Consider the following 20799-nt stretch of genomic DNA (forward strand, 5'->3'; position numbering starts at 1 on the left):
AGGTGGCAAAGTGGTGCCAGCACTAAAATGGAACCACTCAAACTGCACCTGCTGGGTCAGAAACTTCCACCAAACCAACCAAAGTAACAAAACAGCATCAAATTGAGAAAGCAGGAGCTAGAATAGGATCTGAATAGGGATTTCTCTGTCTTTCAAGGGAAATCCCTTCACTTTTAAGCAATGAGGGGATGGGAGGGAAGTGCTCTTTGAAAGAAAGGCCAGAGCAAGAAGAAGGGGGGAGATGAGCTGGGGAGATCCCAGGGGTGATCCTGTGGTGAAGAACTGCACAAAGACCTCAGGCTGACTCCTCTTGGTGCTCAGAAAAACCCAAAAAGCTCCTCAAATACCACTAATGCCTCACTTACACCTTTGGTACCATTGTAGTCCTCTCTACCTGAGTTTTTAAAACAAAGCAGAAAAGGAACCTGGAGAAAAGCTCAAGAAAGGGCTCTGAAGGTTGAATCAGCTTCCACAGGAGAAATGGGCAACTGCTCCTGTGTGTTTGGAATCTGGAAAATGGATGAACCAGGGAGACCATGGCAAAGGTCCACAGAATGAGGAGTGGGACAGAGGAACAATCAGTGTAATTCCCTCCTTCAGGAGCACAGCCCCAGGCAACAAGGGACCCCAACACAGAGCAGGGGCATAACAGAGAGGAAGGGGGATTTTTATCCGTGGAACCTTTGCCCTTTTGATGTTGAGGATAAAAGCTGGTGTGGGTTCAAGAAGATGCTGACAGGGTCTCGAGGAGGAGGAACTGAATTAGCAAAAACCCAGAGTAAGGAAGTGTCCCAGAAGCAAAGCTGGACCCAGGGAGAGTTTGGGACAATATTTCCCTCTGCTCCTGGTCACTCCTGGGGAGAAGATCCAGCCTCTGCTCCCTTTCCCTCAGAGGGTTCTTCTATATAAACTTCTCTCTAACAAATACAGGTTATCACTAACTCTGCTCACTCTGCAGTTGCTCATGCATCTCTGTTTGCTCACATCACCTCTATATCTGCCTTATAAAAATACTGACCTCACATCCTGCTCTCAATGGCTTTAACAATGTCTGTGCTGCAGAGCAAACACAAGTAAAACAAAACCACTCCAACAACAAGAGTCTGCTCATATGTGAGAGAACCTAGAAAATAATTTTAAGTTGGTGCCTTCAGTGTATTTTTTTTTTCTGTCCACACTCAATATAGGCTCAATAGCCCATGAAATAAATGGCTGATGCTGGAATGAAGGACACCATTGTTCTGGAATCACAATCCCAGACCCTTCTGCAGGTGTAGCAATTTTCCTTCAGTCAATTCTGGAAGGCCTCCAGGGGGATTCTGACCCTGAACAACCACGTGCAACAACGACCAAACCCCATAAAGGTCTGGTTAAAGATTCACTTGTCGGAAATTGCCAGATAATGCAGCCACATTTCTCTGCACAGAGAAAAGCAAGGCACAACTTCCCAAGAATATTTCTGGGATTCATATTCTCTGAACCTCACAGAAAGAAAAAACAATTCTTATCTCATTTACTGCTCCTGTGTTATTCACAAGTGGAATGCATGGTGGAAGAGTGTTTACCTGAAGGGAACTGATGCCTGGATTCTGGTGTGAGTGTTTTGATTCACTGGCCAATTGAATCTGGGTGTGTGTGCCAGGACTGTCAGCTGACAGGCACAAGATTCTGGGCAGTTGAGGTGAGTGCTTGGCAGATTCAGTTTAGATGTAATATAATATAAAGTAATATAGAATAGAATAATATAGTATAATGTGGTATTTGCTGGGTCCCCAGGATGAAGGAGGAATTGAGAAATCTGACTCCATGTTCTTAGAAGGCTAATTTATTATTTTATGTACTGATATTAAAGAATGCTGTACTAAACTATACTAAAGAATTGAGAAAGGATACAGACAGAAGGTTACAAAGAATGATAATAAAAATTTGTGACTGCTTCCAGAGTCCCTACACAGCTGGCTGTGATTGGTCATTAAGACAGAACAATTCACATGAAACCAATCAAACAACCACCAGTTGGATAAACAATCTCCAATCACATTCCAAAGCAGCAAAACAGAGAGAAGCAATCAGATAATTATTGTTTTCATTCTTCTCTGAGGCTTCTCAGCTCCCCAGGAGAAGAAATCCTGGTGAAGGGATTTTTCAGAAAATATGACAGTGACAGTATAATAAAATAATTAATGAGCCTTCTGATAAGATGGAGTCCCCTGTCAGAACCAGGAAATTCCTCTGACAGCTCTGGAGGACTGGAGACCCTGACAGGGGGCTCAGAGACCTTGGCACAGCGCCCAAGACCCCCCTGTGCCTTTGATCTTGACCCATGGAAAAAGAACTACCAACCTTTATATGAAGAATTACAAGTCAAAAGAGTTTAAGTAGAATGATGGTGAATTTATCACAGGCTGAAAAATTTGATTTCTGGGGTTTTTAGAATGGGGGTTCAGGGGGTAAGATGGAGGAATCTGGGTGTGTCCAGCCTTTCTCCTTTTTCTACTTGGCCTCCATATTCTGCTGTGATGGTGGCACTTTTGGATGGGTTTAGAGTAGACGCTCAGTGTCTAACACAGGTGATAGGTATTGGGAAGTTATGGTAAATAATGTACATGTATACAAAAAGATAACACCAGTGTGCCTCAACCCAACCTGCTAGACAGACCTCAGCAGGCCAGAGAAAGAATTTAATAGATAAGAACCAATAAACAACCTTGAGAATGAGAACACAAAAATCCTAACTCTCTTTGACAGCCAGGCTGGGAAAAAGCAGCTTGTACGTATCTCAGAGTCACTCTGAGCAGCAGAGATTCTCAGAGTCCCCCTCATCATTTCTCCCAGCTGTGGGGCACAAATATCACTGCTAAGATAACTGCTGGAACCCCCAGAATGGCAAGGAGAGGAGCAGCTTTACCGTCGGACAGGGTGCGCACCACGACGTCGTGGGTGGAGACGCCGGGGCCGTGCTTGTTGTAGGCGACCACGCGGAAGCTGTACTCGGTGAACTTCTTCAGGCCTGTCAGCGTGTGGGACAGCCCTGCCACGTCCACGTCCTGTGCCCAACAACACCCCCAGCAAGGTCAGCTCAGTCTGCTCATGCCTCAGGTTTTGGGGTTTATATTTTCACATTCTGTGCTGCTCTAGTGTGTGTGGGTCTGGGCTCATGTTAGGGGATGGTGAGCTCTGTGCACAGAGCAGGGAGACAAAACAATTCCTGCTCTAGCTGGGCACCAAGGACAAATGACCCAAATCTCAGGCCCAAGGGCACAAACAACATGGACTGAAAAGAAAAAAACAAGAAGGATGGGACTGCATGGGCTAAAGCTATAACTGGATAATTAACTCCAATATGCAAATGGGCCAAAACTTATAAATGTGACAGACCCCATGACCAGTTGTCCATTTTTCTGTAGTCATTTTGGGTTGTGCTGCCCAAGGTGGATCTATTGAGGCCTCTTAATAAATCCCTACTTTATTCTTTAGCTCCATCTAATCTCTGTTTTGGGTCAGCCTTCACAAGGCATCATAAAGTTCCTGCAGAACCCACAGCAGGAGCGACACCTCTGCGTCACCTTCAGGCACAGCCAGGACCTGGGAGGATGCCAGCTCTGAGTTTCCAGGAGAAAATTCTCCCTGTCCTATTTAAATCCTAACATGGACACTGGTCCTGTTTATATATATTATCACTATAATAATATCACAACAACAACAATAATAAATAATAATATATAATAATATCACAATAATATTATCACTATATATCTATATATACAGAGATTTTGACATATATAATAGATATAGAGGGATGCAGACTTAAAAAGGGCAACAGCCCTATTCAAAAACTGATGTAAAAAAATATTCAAAAGCTGAGAAAAATATTCTTCCCTTTGCTTTTTAAAGCTGGAATGATACTGGTATGCACTCAGATGGGAATGTGGCTGGGATTAATCCTCATTATTCTCAGGTGACAGCCTATACTTTCACAGAACACACCGAATGCTTCAGTGGAATACTAAGAAAATTAAATTAATTGGATGCTCTGCAATATCAAAATATCAATCACTGGGTCCAAGAATTCAAAAAAGTTTGGATTAGGGATCAAGTCAAAATCAGTATTTAGCCTGAACACCTAAAACCCAACCCATAACTCTGTGCAAACACCTTTAATATCATCTGCACCAGAACAGGTCAATAATGACATGGCTGCGCTCTGCCCTCTCCTCTTGTGGCATGATGGAATTCCCAAAAGATATTTGATGTTGACAAATCAAATCAGCCCATCACCAATAAAATGGGTTTCATTCCCAGCCCAGACACAAACATTTGACATTGAAATTCTGATTTTAGGTATTCCTGCGTCTGAGGCATTGAGTCTGTAAGGAGAGCAGCCCCTCCCCACGCTGTGTGCAGCCCCGGAGGGCAGTCTGAGCGGGTGCAGCAGGCCCTGTACCTGCTCTGTGTGCTGTCCCTTCTCCATGTAGTACAGTTTGTAGTTCTGGATGTCCCCTGTACCTGCTCTGTGTGCTGTCCCTTCTCCATGTAGTACAGTTTGTAGTTCTGGATGTCCCCGTTGCCCGAGAGCGGCGTCTCCCAGGTGACAGTGACGCTGGTGGGGGAGCTGGAGAAGGCGCGGATGTTGGGAGCGGGGCCGGGCAGCTGGACTGCAACACAAGGGGAGCCCTGTTAGTGCCCAGCCTGGCCAGCACCCCAGGAAAAGGGGGGATTTTCCCATTCTGACATTCCACATGGATCCACTGAAGGGTGGGACCCGATTCCCAAAGAAGCTCCTGCTCCCTGGGTCCCTTTTGTCTAAAATGACCTTAACAAGCGACTTAGCATTTACCTGAAGTTTTGGCTTTTTCAGTTAATGACCATTAACTGAAAAAGACAAAACTTCATGCAAATGCCAAGTAAAAGCAAGAAGTATTCCTTTTAGAACAGCTTAAGAGAATTTAGCAAGATGCTGGGAGCAGAGCTGGGCAGTACAAGGGGAACTGTGCTAGTCCTGAGCCTGGGGTGCCCACCCTGACCAGCACCCCAGGAAAAGGGGGGATTTTCCCGCTGTGACATTCCACATGGAGCCACTGCAGGGTGGAAGGTGGGACCAAATTTCCAAAGGAGCTCCTGCTCCCTTTTGTCTAGAATGACACTCACAAGTGACTTAGCATTTGCCTGAAGTTTTGGCTTTTTGAGTGAATGACCATTAACTGAAAAAGCCAAAACTTCATGCAAATGCCAAGTAAAAGCAAAAGGTATTCCTGTTAGAGCAGTTTAGAGAATTTAGCAAGATGTTGGGAGCAGGGCTGGGCAGCTGGACTGCAACACAAGGGGAACTCTCTTAGTTCTGAGCCTGGGGTGCCCACCCTGGCCAGCACCCCAGGAAAAGGGGGAATTTTCCCACTATGACATTCCTCATGGATCCACTGCAGGGTGGGAAGTGGGACCAAATTTCCACATGTCCCATCGGTTCTTAATGCTGACAATAAATCCCACAACCCCATCGACACAGAAAATCTTTGGAAACCGTGATCCGCAAGTGCAACTTTTAAAAAGCATCAGATTCTGGGAAAGGTTGTGAATGGGGAGAACAAAAAAACGAGATCAGGATCAATGCCAAGTGAGGAAAACCCCAGGGACATCCTGGCTCACCCTCGGGCTGCGTTGCCACCTTGAGCGGTGCCGAGCTCTCGCCGGGGCCGTGCCGGCTCTGGGCCACCACGCGGAACACATAGACTGTCTCTGGCATCAGGCTCTGGATCATCACCTGCGTCTCTCCAGCACGACTCGTGTTTTCCACACGTTCCCTTTGGGAAACAAAAGGGTTGGGCATGTGTTATCCTATACATCAAGAGTTCTATTATCATTATAGTGCAAGGATTCCGTGTTGCCAGAGTTTCATCCCCCTCAATGTTTCTCGTAGGCAGCTCCTCTAAACACTGACTCTTCCTGGTCCTTGCAACAGCCATCTGACTCCAGTTCCCACCAATGCACTCTTTTATACCACTGTTCTTACTGGCTACAGGTGTGGCCTGTTAAGATCAGGCCTGCTCCTAATCTTTAGCAATTGGTCCAGCTGCAACTCATTGGGGAATAAGATTACATTCTATACCACCTTCATTCACCCATACTGTATCCCCTACAGACACAGCACGGATTAGTAAATGAGGAGTAGCTGCTCCTGTCCCATGTGAACGTAGCCAGTGTGTAAATGGTGTGGGATTTGCACTGTGCTCCCTGCACAACACCATGAGAGTGTGTGCCACAAGTGCTGCTGACAAACTGCTCCCAATTCTGCAACTTCCCTTTGCACAAATGCACCGAAAGAACAGAATAAATTACACTTGATACCCACAAACACGGAGTGGTTTCTTTGTTATCCCCGTGACAGCAAGTGATAATTCACAGTGACAGTTTATCCTACAGCTCGGGAGCCAGCACTGAAACTATTTTAGCAGCAGGCACAGTCTGGCGCGATTTAGGGCATTCCTGTTAATATTGTGGGGCTGCGTTTTGGGGATTTTTCAAAGGAGCTGTTTTAACATAATCTTCTACCTCCAGCCTTGCCTCAGCTCCTTGCTGATGTTTGGATTTGTTCAGAACACCCAGGGCACAGCCATAGCACTGAGTGCTTCCACACAGAGTGGAGGTGAAGTGAAAATTCCCACCTCCAACACCTGCAGGGTGGCAGAGCCCACAGAAGGAGCACTCCTGGCATGGGAAGGGGTATCTGTGCCAGGCCAGCATGCTGAGAGCTGGAAGCTCTAACCCAGCACACAGGGCATGTGTGGGGCACCTGGAGGGGCATTGCTGCTGCTCAGTGACCTCCAGCCAACCCTGGCACCGGAACGGGACATTGCCCCTGGCAAACACCATCCAGGAAACTCCAGCTGCTCTTATCAGGGATTGAGGGCAACATTAGCAGATCAATCATTAAACCTTTATTTCAAGGCATTGCCCTGTACTTGAGCTGCTCAGGGCTGTTCAGGTAATGCTGTCCATCTGTCCTTCCTTGCCATGGAGCTCCCTGGGGATGCCAAGAACTCCAAAAGGAGCAAGCAGGAACTTCCCAGTGAGCAAATGCCTGCTCTGAGCACCCTGCAGCCCCTCCGGGCTGCCAGGCTCCCAGGGACAGGGATGGGCAGGGACAGGCTCAGCCCCACTGACACCTGTTAAAGCATTTCTGACCCAGAACCATCCCAGGCTCCTCTTCCTCCCTTTCCAGCCACTCTGCTTCAGTTTTTATCAGGGAAATAGGATCCCAAGTCTCCCATTTTTCATTTTTTTTTTTTTTTTTTACATCCACTGGTGTGGTTGATTTAGCAGAATCTGACTGAAAGCATTCTGAAATCCCTGTTGGTTTCTGCACTATTAAACTGTATCTATAGAGGGGAACAATGCACTGTCTGTAACTAAATACCTATTTACATCCTTTTTCTAGAATGTTCCCCTTCATAAGCTCAGCTAAAATGGCACTGCATAAACAGCTTCATTTATTTCAGCTTTTTATTAATTTTCATTGCTAATTTTTCCACTTGGAGCACAACATTTTCTTGAAAACATATTTCCAAGTGGAGCTTCCTTTAGACATGCTGTAGCTACAAGGATGGGATCTGGGAGCCCAGCCTAAGTGCCAATGGATTCACAGCTGTGAGGTAACATCCAGCTCCCATTAACATGCAAAATATAGCATTTTCTGTCTCAAGTGCAAGTGCACTCTCTGATTTGATCTAAGAAAAAATGGTAATCAGCAAACCAAGGTTATTATTTAAAATTTGAAAAAAAAATATTTTGCTGGAAAGACAACATCTAGCAAAAATAAATAGATATGTCACAGCATTGCAAATTTTCAGTAATAACCAGGGATGTGGCTTCACAACAGCTTGGTAAAAATAGGGAGAGATTAATCTAATTAAGTGCTGAGTGAATCTTTGCTTTATGGCTGTTCCTGGGGAGCCTGGAGCACCTTTCCCAACGTGCTCAGGTTGGGATAACAGCAGCAAGCAGATGGGCCCAGAATAACTGCAGTACCCTGCAGATCCTCACAACTGCTCCATGCTCCACTGTGATCCCCAGCTCAGGAGCTCTGGGAGCTCCAGGCTCACAGCAACTCTCAAGCACCCATGGGAGAGCCTCCAGTGCAGCCCCAGGAGTTTGGCTGGAGGTGCCAAGGTTAAAGCTGCACTTATATCTAAAAAAGCATCTCTGGGGAGCTGCTAGGGAGTGATGTTGTGTGTGCCAGCTGTGGGGCCTGGCAGGGAGCTCCAGAGGCATTCTGAGTGTGATTACACACAATTAAGCTCCATTTGCTGTGTCTGAAGCACACCACAGTTAGCTGTGAATCCAGCAGTGTTTCAACATCCCACATGTGTAATTTACTACCTCAGACCAGCAATGTGCCATTTTCATTCTTTTATTGTGCCATTATTTCTTTTTTTTTTTTTTTGGTCCAGATCTTGAAGTCTGGGGTTCTTCTGCCTGAGTGCTTACCTAAAGTTCCCCAGAATTAAAGCTCCCTGCAGCACTTTGGAATTCTCACTCCCTTTCCAGGGGAACTGCCTTGAGTTTGGAGTAAATAAATACCTGGGGGTGAAATAACTCTGCAGTTGTGTGATTCAGGAACTTCCATCTGATCAGACTGCCCCAGGTCCCAGGGGGTGTGACAGGGAACACCCCTCATTCCCACCCCTTTGCCTCCAGGGGAGCCTCATGATGGCACCAGGGCAGGTCACAAGTCACAGCTGGTGACACTGGGCAGCCCCTGAAGCAGAAATGTCCCCTCCATTGCTGCCTCCTCCCTTTGCAATGCCCCTCTTGGAATCACAGAACAGGCTGGGTTAGAAATGAAAAGGGATCCAGTGCCACCCCTGCCATGGCAGGGATACCTCCCACTGTCCCAGGCTGCTCCAAGCCCCATCCGGCCTGGCCTTGGGCACTGCCAGGGATGCAGGGGCAGCCACAGCTGCTCTGGGTACCCTGTGCCAGGGTGGCACCTCCCAGAGAACAATTCCTAATTCCCAATATCCCATCCATCCCTGCCCAATGGCAGTGGGAGCCATTCCCTGTGTGCTGTCCCTCCATCCCTTGTCCCCAGTCCCTCTCCAGCTCTCCTGGAGCCCCTTCAGGCCCTGCAGCCTTCTCCTGCCCAGGTGAGCACCCCCAGCTCTCCCAGCCTGGCTCCCGAGCAGAGGGGCTCCACCCTCAGGGCATCTCCGTGGCCTCCTCTGGGCTCTCTGCAGCAGCTCTGTGTCCTCCCTGTGCTGGGGCAGCTCTGCAGGTGGGCTCTCACCTGAGGGGGCAGAATCCCCCCTCAAATAAGTGCAAGGGGCAGAGGTGAGGGGGCACTGCCATGGTCCAGGGTCTCCCCCCTTGAACACTGAAAGAAGCTGAGCCAGCAGAAGCCAAGGCAGTTGGAATTTCAGACCCTCAGAAGATTTGGGTGTTTCTGAACACTTCCCACTGTCCCAGAGCCCAGCCTGGAGCACCTTGGATATCACCAAATTAAGGGAGTAACAGAAAAACGTTTGTGAGGCAAATAAAATGTTACAAATTGCCTCAGTTAATTGCCAGGAGCCTGGGCAAGATGTCTATGCACAGGATTGAGGAAGAGCAGGAATTCCCCTCTGGAGTGTTTTCTGTTCCAAATGACTTTGTGTCTCATGCTCTCATCAATAAAGTGAACAGATAATTTTCCCTTGAGTAATAAATCTGATAAGCTAATCTGCAATTAATTAAGCATTGCTCCAAATGAATGTTCACTTCAGCCCCCTCAAACTTATCACAATTTGAAACTGTAATTCTGAGCAGTAGATGCCATCAGGAAGGAGAAGGGGTAGATTGATATCATCCACTGGGATAATGCATCACAAGTGATGATTGTGAGGCTTTCCCCAGATTTCTGTTCACAGCAATTCTGAGCAGGGAACTGCATTTAGCAGTTGGGAAGCTCTTGGGAAGTTTGCAGCCAATCCAACCATGCTCACAGACTGCCTGTGCAGCTCCACCAGGAGTGTGCAACTGTGCAACTCCTCCAGTGTGTGCAATTCCTCCTGTGCCTGTGCAACGCCTCCAGGAGTGTGCAACTGCTCCACTGCCTGTGCAACTCCTCCAGTTTGTGCAACTCCTCCAGGAGTGTGAAACTCCCGCACTGCCTGTGCAGCTCCCCAGGAGTGTGAAACTCCCCCAGGAGTGTGCAACCCCTCCAGGGGTGTGTAACTCCTCTAGGAGTGTGAAAATTCCTCCACTGCCTGTGCAGCTCTTCCACTACCTGTGCATCACACTTGCACACTCCTCCAGGAGTGTGCAACTCCTCCAGGAGAGGTAAAACTCCTCCACTGCCTGTGCAGCTCCTCCAGGGGTGTGAAACTCCTCCACAACTTACGTAGCTCCTCCAGGAGTGTCAAACTCCCCCAGGAGTGTGCAATTCCCCCAGAAGTGTGCAACTCCTCTAGGAGTGTGAAAATTCCTCCATGGCCTGTGAAACTCCTCCACTGCCTGTGCATCACACTTTCACACTCCTGCAGGAGTGTGCAACTCCATCTCTGCCTGTGAAACTCCTCCAGTGTGTGAAACTCCTCCAGGAGTGTGAAAAGTCCTCCAGGAGTGTGCAACTCCCCCACTGCCTGTGCAACTCCTCCAGGACTGTGAAACTTCTCCACTGCCTGTGCAAATCCTCCAGGAGTGTCAAACTCCCCCAGGAGTGTGCAGTGACTCCAGTGTGTGAAACTCCCCCAGGAGTGTGCAACTCCTCCAGTGTGTGAAACTCCCCCAGGAGTGTGCAACTCCTCCAGTGTGTGAAACTCCCCCAGGAGTGTGCAACTCCTCCAGTGTGTGAAACTCCCCCAGGAGTGTGCAGTGACTCCAGTGTGTGAAACTCCCCCAGGAGTGTGCAACTCCTCCAGTGTGTGAAACTCCCCCAGGAGTGTGCAGTGACTCCAGTGTGTGAAACTCCCCCAGGAGTGTGCAGTGACTCCAGTGTGTGAAACTCCCCCAGGAGTGTGCAACTCCTCCAGTGTGTGAAACTCCTCCAGGAGTGTGCAACTCCTCTAGGGGTGTATAATTCCCTCACTGCCAGTGCAGCTCCCCCAGGAGTGTGAAACTCCCCCAGGAGTGTGCAACTCCTCCAGTGTGTGAAACTCCTCCAGAAGTGTGCAGCTCCTCTAGGGGTGTATAATTCCCTCACTGCCTGTGCAACTCCTCCAGGAGTGTGAAACTCCCTCAGGAGTGTGCAATTCCTCCGCTGCCAGTGCAGCTCCTCCCTCCAGGAGGGTGGGGAAGGAGGCAGAACGGCACCACCCTCCACCTCAAAGTGCAGAGGGCCCTCCCCCGGTGCTGGTTACCTGTTGACGCCCTCCTTGGTGTAGAAGATGGAGTAGGTGAGGTTGTCCCCGTGCGGGTCGGAGGCGGGCGGGCGCCACGTGAGCCGGATGAAGCGGGTGGACACCAGGGTGGCCACGACGTCCCGCGGGGCCGAGGGCAGGGGTCCCGCTGCCGCTGCTGCTAGATGGTCATTAGTGGCACTGGTCAGTGAAGTGGGAGGTAATGTTGGGATGGCAACATCTTGGCATGTGCAAACATTGGGGAATATGAAGGGCAAACATCACCACGGTTTAAAAAAAAAAAAAAAAAAAAAAGAAAAAAAGAGAACAGAAGAAAAAAAAAACGTAAAAGAAATAAACAAAACCACGATGGGAAACAGAAGAAAATGAACACACAAAAAAGGCCATTAAACTGAAGGCTGACATGCAGGCAGAGGTAACTACTGACCACTAATGGGGAGTACAGGACACGGCACCGTCAGGCAAGCAGACCAAATCTCCACTGTAATGGAAGTGGCAGGGGAGGGAAGGGTGGAACTGGGGGTAAAATAAATCTCAGGAGAGGATACCAGCAGCAAACCAGTGTCATTGCTCTGGGAGCACACGTGTGACAGCAAACCCCAACCTCTGGTATTACTCACATGCACACCCAGACCCCCCTTCCTACTGTAGCTCATTAACATGCACAATTCATTGAAATGCTTCTCAATCATAACAAAATGACAGATGAAAACACAGAATCCCTTTGAGTGCAAACTCATCCAGCCAAACCCTGCAGTCCTGCCCTGGTTGGTTTCTGCTGCTGCCCATGGCACTGCAATTACAGCCCTTTCCCCACTGTTTTCCTGCCATCTTCCTCTGTCCCACACCCCCATTTCATCATTTACAGTGACTCTAACAAGCAGAAACAACTGCTGCTCTGGATTATGCCCACACTCTCCAAACTTTTAGCCTCAGTCATGTCTTCCTATGTTGCTACTCCAAGGCAGGATAAGCCCAGGGATTATTGCATTAAAAGGTTGCTGATTTAACAGCACAAGCTGAACCATAGGAAGAGCCACTCTCTCTCCAAATCCTATTAAAGCAATCCAGCCAGTAAATGTAACAGTGAGATTCTGAGCAGCTGGACCCCAATTACCACTGAGTATTCCAAGCAGCACAATTAGTAACAAACCCCCAAAGCTCAGGATACATGGAATTTTTCTGCATTCTGAACTATTTACCAAGCTTAAGCCACCTGATGACATTTTCCACATGGGAATCCATGCTGCCAAATACATTTATTTTTTCATTAATTATGGAAGCTAACTAAAATTGCTCTGCTTTTCCCCAGAAAGAAATTCAGGACTAGAAAGCTTGTTGAGCTGCAGCCTCTCCACCAGAATGTGTATCACAACACAAATCCACACAATGAGAAAACCTCCCAGAAAATCTGACTAAAGGAGAAAATGTCATCTGAATGACCAAACCTTCAGGGAAAAACACTGAGGAGTCTGATTTTAAATTGTCAAAGCCCCTTGTCAACCCAAGCATCAGCTTGGGAGAACTCTCATTTTCCTGTTCTGTTTCCTGGGCAGGTCCTGACACAGACCTAAGAAGCAGCCATGGGTTTTGTTAGATCTGTACGATGTAACAGCAGCCTGTGGGCAGAACTGGAGACATTCCCAGAGCCAGGACCATTTTGATATTCAAATACACATCACAGAAACACATACTCCAGGGTACCTCCTTAATTATCCCTTCCACACTTTAATAGCTAAAGATCCCAATTAAGTGCTCTCCAGCAGCCCCTCCTGATCAATACATGACACCATTAATTTCACATTCATTGCAAAATCTATTTTTATCTAACCCCCCTTTTTTTATGTCCCATCATTGGATTTCTTGCAGGAATGCAGCACTTTCAGCTCCTGTGGCCTCAGCAGGGCCCCATTCCCCAGAGCACTCAGGAGAGCCCTGGATGGGCCCAGGGGATCCTCCCAAAGCATCTCCCTGCTCCTCGGTGACATTCCAGAGTTCATCCAGTATCACACCAGGCTTTCCCTGTGTTTAAATCCCAGCCTTTGTCATCAGCTCCCTTGGACTGGACACACTGACTGCACCTGGAAAATTCCTTCCTCAGTGTGAACAAGGGCTGGAACTGCCTGGTGCTCATTGCTTTCAGCACCTTTCCCACTGTCCTGCTTGATTTCCAATCCACTTCAACTTCCAATCACTCATACTTGGGTTTCTCTTACCTGTTTGTCATGTGATCTCTTCAAATTTGATGCAAAATCCACCCCTCACCTATCATTAAAATTCCTTCAGTTGAGTTAAAGTGGAATATTCTTTAAATTCATCTGCTTCATCCAAACCCCATCCCCACACATTTGTGTGTTTTTCTTCCCAGCTCATGAAATGGATCCATCTTTTGAGCAGTGATGTGCACACAGAGCTGAGGGCTCTGGGAGAGCTGCCAGGATTTCCCAGAGAACAGACACCCAGCTCCAGCCTTGTGCAGGGCCCAGAGCAGGAATGTTCCTCCCCACAGCATCACAGGAGAGCATTCCCAGACAACAAAACCCTCATGGTGCCTGAAAAGTCAGCTGAGACCCAGAGAGAGCAGCAAGGACCTGAAAGCCCAGAACTGCACTGCAGCACTCCTGGGGCTGCCAGGAGCTGGGACAGGGACCCCAAAGATTCAGGGATTTCCTTCCTTTTTTCCCTGTGTTTCCCACAAATGCCTCAAGTGCTGTTACAGAGGCTTCATCCCCAGCAGGGTGAGCACAGCTCAGCACTCAGAGCTCTGTTAATGAGTAATTACATCCCAATTAGCTCCAACACCAATCAGGGAATGGCTTTGTCCTTTCCAGCTTTCAGCACTATGGAAGAAGCAACTCAAATCTCTTCTAACATCTCTATCACTTCTTAAACAATAACTCCAACTCTGGGCTGTTCTCTGCAGTTATTCCTGCACAGTTTTCATGGATCTCATTTTTTAAAAGCACATTCAGCAAGAGTCTTGTGCTGTGCACCACAATTTATCTCCTGCTGGGGAGGAACTGGAACCAGAGGGATGCTGGAACTCCTGGAACACAACTCCAGGCAGCAGAGTTCCACCCCACATCAGAAGCAGAATTTTTTAACTTGGTCCTAGAAATTATTTCCCCATGGAAATGGTTTTCCCCACGTGCTCCAGCATTCCAAGGCACAGGAATCTGTTTGTGCTGCTCAGGTGACACCAACAGAGCCAGCCAAGGCAGCCCCAGAGGAATCCCAGGGATGCAGGGTGAGGATTCAGCTGCTGGTCCTCAACCCTTCTATCAAGCTGCCCTTCCCAGGGCTCCTTCTGAGCAGATATCAAACTCTACAACTATTTTATCAAAACACTCCACAGGGTGTGCAAACAGCCACAAGGATTTGGACTGGAATCCATCAGTAACAAGGCTGGAACTGCCCCAGCCCTGGTGACACCCCAGAGGTGAAGGTGTCCATGGGGAGGGTGTGACCCCAACTTTCATCTTGCAGGAAAACCATGGGTAACAAAGAGAGGGAGACGGCCCAGAGAGCTGCTCCAGGGCCACCACCCAGGAGATCTTTTCTAAACAAGCCAGCCACACCTGCAAACCACTCACTGAACCCTCTGGCTGTTAGGAAATCACCAGAAATACTTTCCATGCTGTGTTCAGAGTTCCTTTTTCCTGCCTTCCCCCTGCTGGCACATCCAGGCTTCCTCCTGTTTGGCAACAACATTGCAGTGATACCATCAGCTCCACACAAAGGGGGGACAGCAGGGTTATCTGCTCCAGCCTTATCTCAACCTCTGGGCACACTCCAGTGCCCTGGGTGCCCACCTGGCAGTGCCACCACCTGTGTTACCATGATATTTTCTGAAAATAAGGAACAGGGGCACCAGTTCATACATGGAGGAGGAGAAGAGAAAGTTCTCTTTGGAAGGACTTCAGGGTGGATTTCAGAGATTTGAAACATGATTTTAGCAACAAAGATCTACTAACAACTAAAAATAGCAAATAACTATTTTGCCAACAAACCTTTTGGAAAAAAATTACTAAAGACACTTTAATACCTTATACCTTAACTGCATTCTTCTAATACCTTAACTGCATTCTCTAAGAAAAAAAATTCCTAAGAGGCACCAAATGTTTAATTTTGACTTGAGGTATTAATATAAAACTGTGTACTCAATCAATAATATTTCTCCCATAAATCTATTTAACTGGTTCCAGAAAGGTAATAAAGACTTTCAAACTTTTTCTTTTACCTACTGCACTGTTCTCCTGAATCTGAACTTTGGTTCATGGTGTCCCCATGGAAGGATTCAGCCCAGATCAGGATTAAGCAGCTGTGATGCTGCAAAGAGTCACAGTCAAATCCCACTGATTTCATTATGCTCATCCTATTTAAAAACAACAACAGCACTTGGCTGCAGTGCAATAATAAACATGAAATAACAAAATTAGTAAGTTCACACCACACACCACCCTTCAAAATTTTGCTATTTCTATTTTTTGTCCATGCTTTTGCTTGTATCCAATTGTTGTCCTTGTTCAAATGTTTAAAACAAACCTTTCCAACAGAAGGGATCACCTGGTTATTGCTGTTCCCTGAGTGAGACCTCACTCAAACAAAGCCAAGTTACCTGGCCCAAGTAATTTCAGACAAACAGCCAAAGTGCTGAAGTTGTTCTCACTAGATCAGTAATAATGGAATTAACTTCTTCCCTTGGGAAAACTCATTTAAAGAAATCTCTGGGATTCCCTCCACAAACTGATGCTTTTGTGCAAAGCTGGAACAGAGGAACAGAGACTGAACAGATGTGGAAAGAAGAGGGTGGAAAGTAATTTCTGAATACCCTGGATTTCCAAAGGCAGCCACCATCACCCCTGGTGTAACTCACAGACCCATTTCTGCTTAGCAGAAAACACCCTCCAATTCAGGATTTTGTAGACTTAATTATTCTTCATGAGCTAATTTAAACTGCAGAACTTTGTGGACTCAAATCTTGGAAATTTGGAGATGTGTGGAATTTGGAATGGGTGATTTTGGAAATGTGTCAGAAAGTCAAACAGGACAGTGTTGGAACCAACACCTTGAGGGAAGCACAGCTGGAAACAGCCACTGAGCATCCTTTGGGAATTGGGGTAATCTGAGTGTGATTCCTTTGGGAATTACACCTGCAGGAGCCACAGGAACTAAGGCATCCCTGAGGAATTGGGGTAATCTGAGGTTAATTCCTTTGGGAATTACACCTGCAGGAGCCACAGAGCAAAGGGCTCAGGAGCTGAACCCACACAAGCATTTCCCTGCATCACCTCACTCAAAGGAGAGGTCTGAGGGCAAGAACTCCACTCAACACTTGAAATAAATTTTGTCCCTCACACACTTAAAAACCCAAATTCAACCCTCACCCTGAGGAACAGACCCTCCCCTACCAATACCCCTCATTTTCCTCATAAATGAAATGGAGATCCTTCCTTATTTATTCCTCTATGCTGACATGTTTAGCTCAGAGCAGACAAAATGCCTTATTTTAAATTTTTAATTGCCTTAGATTAATTTACATCACCACTGGGAGTGAGAGCTGTTATTTACTCTTCACTCAATGCACAAACTGAGTGCAAAAAAATCCCCAAAATTGAGAACAAGCAAGTGTCTAACTGCCACTCAGTGATTCTGATTTTTAGGCATTTATTTGGTTCTGTTTCACATTGTGAACCAGCACTGCTGGGTGCTCAATAAACTGGGATATATAAAAACAGTGATAAACACATTCTGACTGGGAGCCTGTGTTTTAAAGGAAGTCATAAAACCCCTCCTGATAACGAGCCCTCCTCCCATTCCCCTTTCAGTATGAAATGCTTTGGTGTAGAGGAAACAATTTGATTTTTTCCTGTCTCATAAACCAGCCCTGAAAGAGGCGTGACAGCCGCAGTGACGCATTCCAGGAAGGGCACAGGAACCCCCCGGCTCCAGCCACAGCTCCAGGGGAGGATGGAAAGGGAAAAAACCCTGCAGGGACCTCAGTCATGAGACTCAGGTTATTAAAAAAAGGGAAATAAGCCAACACACCTCACCTGTCCCCAAGGAGTGCAAAGCTGCTATGAAACATGTTTTGTCATTGGAAAGAAATTCAAACCATAACATACATTGTAAAATGATGGGTATGACCTTCAAATTCAGTAGTGAATAAAGAATTCATATTTTTTAACAACTACTCCTTAAGAAAAAGAATCAAAACCCCAAACAAAACCCACACATAGAACCTGAGACAGAAAAACTGCTGGGAAGTGTCCCCAAAAAACCCTGGCCAAGGTTTCCTCTTACTGTGAACATGCATCAATTGAACTCCTCTGAAGAATTAAAAAAATCTCTTGAGATCAGCAGAGCCTGCAAGAGTGTTCTGCAATCTGACTTTAACAATGGCAGCAGAGCTGTGACTTTATTCTCAAATAACTGAGCTCTGGTCAAGCACAGCCCTCACGGAGCAGTGACAAACAAAACCCCGTGTCCTGTGCAAAGGATTCAGCTCTGCAGTGCCACTGGCACACCTGAAGAGCTCAAGATGCCTCTAAAGTTCCCCTGGGTCCTACCAAAAACTCCTCTGGTGCCCCTGGGCCCTGCCCTTCCCTTCCCTCATGTGGAATGTGTCTGGAGATTGTTACCCACAGGTGATTGTTCCATGGATTCTGCTGTTTGTTGTTTTCACTCTTTGGCCAATCAGGGCCAAGCTGTGTCAGGACTCTGGAAAGAGTTTTCATTTTATCTTTTTAGCATTCTGTGAGTATCCTTTCTGTATTCTTTAGTAGAGTATAGTCTTCTTTAATACAATATAGTATCATAAAGTCATAAATTAACCTTCTGACTGTTGGAACCCAAGACATCCCTCTGGCTGCCCTGGAGGACTGGAGACGCTGCCCAGGGGGCTCAGAGACCTTGGCACAGAGGCCAAGACCCCCCTGTGCCTTTGATTTAGCCCTTGGAAAAAACAATTACCAACTTTATATGAAGAATTACAAGCCATGAAAGTTTAAGTAGAACGATGATGAATTTATCATGGGGTGAAAAATAGATTTTTGAAGTTTTTAGAGTGGGGGTTCAGGCGGCAAGTTGGAAGAATCTGAGTGTGTCCTGCCTTTCTCCTTGGACTCCATCTTCTGCTGTGATGGTGGCACTTTTGGATTGGTTTAGAGTAGAAGCTCACTGCCTAACACAGGTGATAGGTATTGGGAAGTTATTGTAAATAATGCACATGTAGTTTTTAGTATAAAAGACAACACTGCCTGAGGGTGGTCAGTGTGCCTCTGTCTGACCTGCTGAGCGGACCTAGGCAGGCCAGAGAAAGAATTTTATAGATAAGAAACAATAAACAACCTTGAGAACGAGAACTGAAGAGCTCTGACTCCTTCTTCAACTGCCAGGCTGAGGAAAAAAGACTTTGTGACACATCTCAGGGTCACTGTGAGCCGCAGAATCCGAGCCCATGGAGTCAGGGGCATCACTCCTGCCTGCCACAGGGCTCCCTGTGCACTCACAGCACTCCATGGCTGCCTCTCTCCAAAAACCACCTTGCAAGGGGCACATCTCCTCCTCCTGTTTGGGAGCTGCTGCCACTTGGAACAACTGGGCAGCACCAGCTCAGCCAAACTGCAGCTGCAGCAGATGAGGCTGGACAAGCTGCTTGCTGTCAAAATTGTCCTTATTTCTCCAAGCTCTTTAAAAAACTTAAACTAATTATTAATGGCTTATTAAACTACTTGTTTCTTACACATATCTACCATAATCCATTTTCCTTCCATTTAGGTTTATATCTACACAATTAATAGTTTTTAAGAGAGAGAAGATTCCCTCAAACCTCTCTTTCCTCTTTTAGTCTATAACCACCCACAGAGCAGCACTGTTAGGTGTGGTACTGGATATTTTATTAATTTTCACTGGATTTCTCTGCTTAAGGCCACAGCTCCTCGCCGCCCACCTCACACCCACCCATTTTTATAGAACTAGAAGAGTATCAAGATATTTGGGAATCATATAAACCCCTAATTAAGACTTCTCTTTGATTTTAAACCTGTGTTGTTCACTTGCTTCCTCATATTTCTAATTCTAACAGAAAAAGGGAACCCTGTGAGTATTTTCAGAATAAACTGCTTTTCCCAGCACAGAGGTTTGGGAATTTAGGGTGCACTTCCCAGCACACAAGGAGTGAAGGTTATTCCCCAAAAGTACATGATGGGTTTACAGCAAGAGATGCAACATTTAAATGTGGACTGACACTGATCACTGTTAAAGATGCCCAAGAAAATAGTGTTTTTAGCAGTTCATAAATGTAAATTGGTGCTGAAGAAGGGCCAAGGTGGAATGTCCATCCCCACTCAGCTGTGACTGGATCCAGGCATGACTTTTCTCCCTCTTTCTTTTCCTGCAACACCTCCAGTGCCAATGTGTGACCAGGAAATCCACACAGAATCCACCTGTCCTTTAAGGACTCTGGATCCACAATTATGAGTTTCTTTTTGGGGAGAAGAGAAAGGAAACAACCAGGAAAACAAGAATCCCTCACTCCAGGCTGTTCTATCCCAGTGAGAACAGTGACATCTTACAGCTGCCTCCAATACAGAAGATTATTAAAAATTACATTTCTGTGTTGGATTTATGGCATTTCCTTAGGGAATAAACCCCATGAGCCCATGCAGGTTATCGTGTAAATAAGGACCAGGGGCTTCTCCCAGCTCCAGATCTCCATTAGCATGAGTCCTGTTACCCACTCAGCCAGTGAAAACCAATCCTGGCCCTTCTCTCCAAATGGCATTGTGCTGTCTCTGCTATTCCTGGATCATTTAGCAACTCTGAAATATAAGCAACCAATTAAGACCAAGCCCATGTGTTTGTTCTCCCCGCTGGTGTGAGACTGACAAAATCTGATCTTTCCCTTTCCAACACCAGCCTGGGATCAATTACAAATGAAGGGTGTTTGTGTCAATCCTCAGAGCTCTGGATGTGAGGAATAAAGGCAGAGGAAATGCCTTTGGTAGTCACGATGGATATCAAACTACAGCTAATCCTGCCCTTCCACTCATCCAGGCATGGAAAAAGCAAAGCCACTGAAAACAACAGCCCTCGTGATCCACTCCTGATTATTTGTATTTTCCTCTCCAAGCAGCAGCCAGGGCCAGGCAGAGGAGCCATCAGCACTGCTTTGTTCCCAGGAAAAAGCACTCCTGACATGACATCAGCCAGCCAAGCTGCCAGGAATCTGTAAAATATGAGGATAAACATAACTGCAATGAGTGGATTTCAGTGCTGATTTCAGCCTTTCTGGTGGCCAAGAGGTTTTTATGGGATTGAGAAACTCCCTCAGGAATTCAGGATTAGCCAGAAGTGATAAAACGGACTCAGAGCTTTCCATACACATCCTACCTCAGTGCACTTCTGCAGTGGGACAATAAATATGGAATAATACAGGTGGAGGACAGCAAACTGCTCTTAATGTGTA

The 20799-nt window shown here is 46.7% G+C and overlaps 1 protein-coding gene across 9 annotated transcripts in view; it reads right to left on the reverse strand.

Moving 5' to 3' along the window:
• The window catches only part of NEO1 (neogenin 1), a 185162-nt gene that overhangs the window by 38178 nt on the left and 126185 nt on the right, over positions 1-20799 (reverse strand). For 5 of the 9 annotated variants that reach the window (XM_074549628.1, XM_074549627.1, XM_074549635.1 and 2 more), the window contains exons 8-11: positions 11331-11550; positions 5644-5798; positions 4507-4655; positions 2909-3047 (exon numbers count right to left, since the gene is read on the reverse strand). In XM_074549628.1, the coding sequence (XP_074405729.1) occupies positions 2909-3047; positions 4507-4655; positions 5644-5798; positions 11331-11550 (663 nt within the window). The remainder of the gene's footprint in view (positions 1-2908; positions 3048-4506; positions 4656-5643; positions 5799-11330; positions 11551-20799) is intronic. The other 4 variants (XM_074549632.1, XM_074549634.1, XM_074549630.1 and 1 more) reach the window with 2 other exon arrangements.

Source organism: Zonotrichia albicollis, chromosome 11 (assembly GCF_047830755.1).
Source record: "Zonotrichia albicollis isolate bZonAlb1 chromosome 11, bZonAlb1.hap1, whole genome shotgun sequence".
Classification (NCBI taxonomy): domain Eukaryota; kingdom Metazoa; phylum Chordata; class Aves; order Passeriformes; family Passerellidae; genus Zonotrichia; species Zonotrichia albicollis.